At 43.9% G+C, this 1,377-nt stretch overlaps 1 gene segment (V, D, J or C); it reads left to right on the top strand.

The window, feature by feature from the left end:
- The first annotated feature begins 595 nt into the window (after positions 1-595).
- Positions 596-1,371, top strand: LOC106942751 (T-cell receptor gamma chain V region DFL12-like). The segment is given in 2 exon segments: positions 596-814; positions 906-1,371. Coding segments are annotated over 2 exon segments (507 nt in total).
- Positions 1,372-1,377: the final 6 nt, after the last annotated feature.

The following is a 1,377-nucleotide window of genomic DNA, read 5'->3' as shown; positions in this document are numbered from 1 at the left end:
TGGCTTCATTAAATCATTTTCATAAAAACAGGGATTCATTTCACCTCATCTCAGTTAAATCCTCTCATATTACAAAGTTTTGGTGTAAAATGTGGTAAAAGGTTTTTCTCTTCAGTTCTTCCAAACATCAGCAGCTCACTGAGTCCAATCAGACCAGAACATGGACTCACCTTGGTTCTGTTGGCCCGACTGAAGGAAAGTCAGTAAAACCATCAGCCTTCATGATTTAATGTCTTAAAATGCTGAAAATGACAAAACAAGCAGAAAACAGACCAGATATATCAGTTTGGATGATCCAGATTCATTCATGTCTTTTCCTTCATGCATAATGTCAGGATCAGGAATCAGCATTAATGAAACTTTGACTGGACCACAGAGGTAAAAATAACAACCTGAACTTCCTGACTCTGAGTTAAAGTAAAGCAGCAGTGGCTGCTGGTTGTTCCCAGTATGTTTGATGGTGGGACTGGAAACAATCAATAAAAATCTGAATCTGAAACGTTTCAGTGTCTCTAATGACAAATCTAAACAAACAGCGCCACCTGCTGATTGTGAGGCAGATTATCTCCATCAGATGCTGATTGGTTTTCTCTGATCGTCCAATCAGCAGCCTCCTCTTCTCTGTGGCTGCAGGGGCTGATGGGAGCTCTGGTTCCTCTGCTAGAAACCACGTGGCCCTGGTCTGATCTCTCAGCTCGTCCTTGTTTGGCCTCAGCTGCATCAGAGCTCCACTTCTCCCCAGGTTCACCAGAGGAAACTCCACTGCACACAATGCTTTTCCTCCCAGCTGCTGCTCTGTGCTGGCTGGGTTCAGGTGAGTGTTTCCACCAATCAGGAGCCAACAAAGCCCACCTGGAACAAACACTGTCACACTAACCTTCACCTGTCTGTCTGTGTCTCTACAGCGCTGGCTGCCATGGCAACACAGCTGGTTCAGGATTTAAGTCGAACTGGAAGAGTTGATCATGAAATTTCCTTCAGCTGTGGAAGAACTGATCAGTGTGGTAGTAATGCTGTAGCCTGGTACCAGAAGAAAGATACAGAAACATTCAGAGCTATTCTCTATATCACCAGTAATGGTAGAACCCAAAAACCTTTCAATCATCCTCAGCAAGATGATTTCTCAGCTGAGAGAAATCAGAACAGCTGTAAACTGAAGATCAATAAAGTTAAGCTGGATCATTCAGCCTCCTACTACTGCGGCTGTAGGAAGTCTGGCTCCCACAGTGAGAAATGATTCCTTCAGCCTGAACAAAAACCTCCAGATGATCAGATGTCAGTTTGTGACATAGAGAGCAGTAAACCACAGCCCAGGTTCACTGATTTCACCTCCATCTCACACAGAGACTCTGAGTTTCTGGTTTCATTCATTATTAT

Source organism: Poecilia latipinna, unplaced genomic scaffold, assembly GCF_001443285.1.
Source record: "Poecilia latipinna isolate Pla-1442-1.1 unplaced genomic scaffold, P_latipinna-1.0 Scaffold4521, whole genome shotgun sequence".
Lineage (NCBI taxonomy): Eukaryota > Metazoa > Chordata > Actinopteri > Cyprinodontiformes > Poeciliidae > Poecilia > Poecilia latipinna.
The sequence above is the reverse complement of the archived record's forward strand: the minus strand, read 5'-3'. Positions and strand labels throughout refer to the sequence as shown.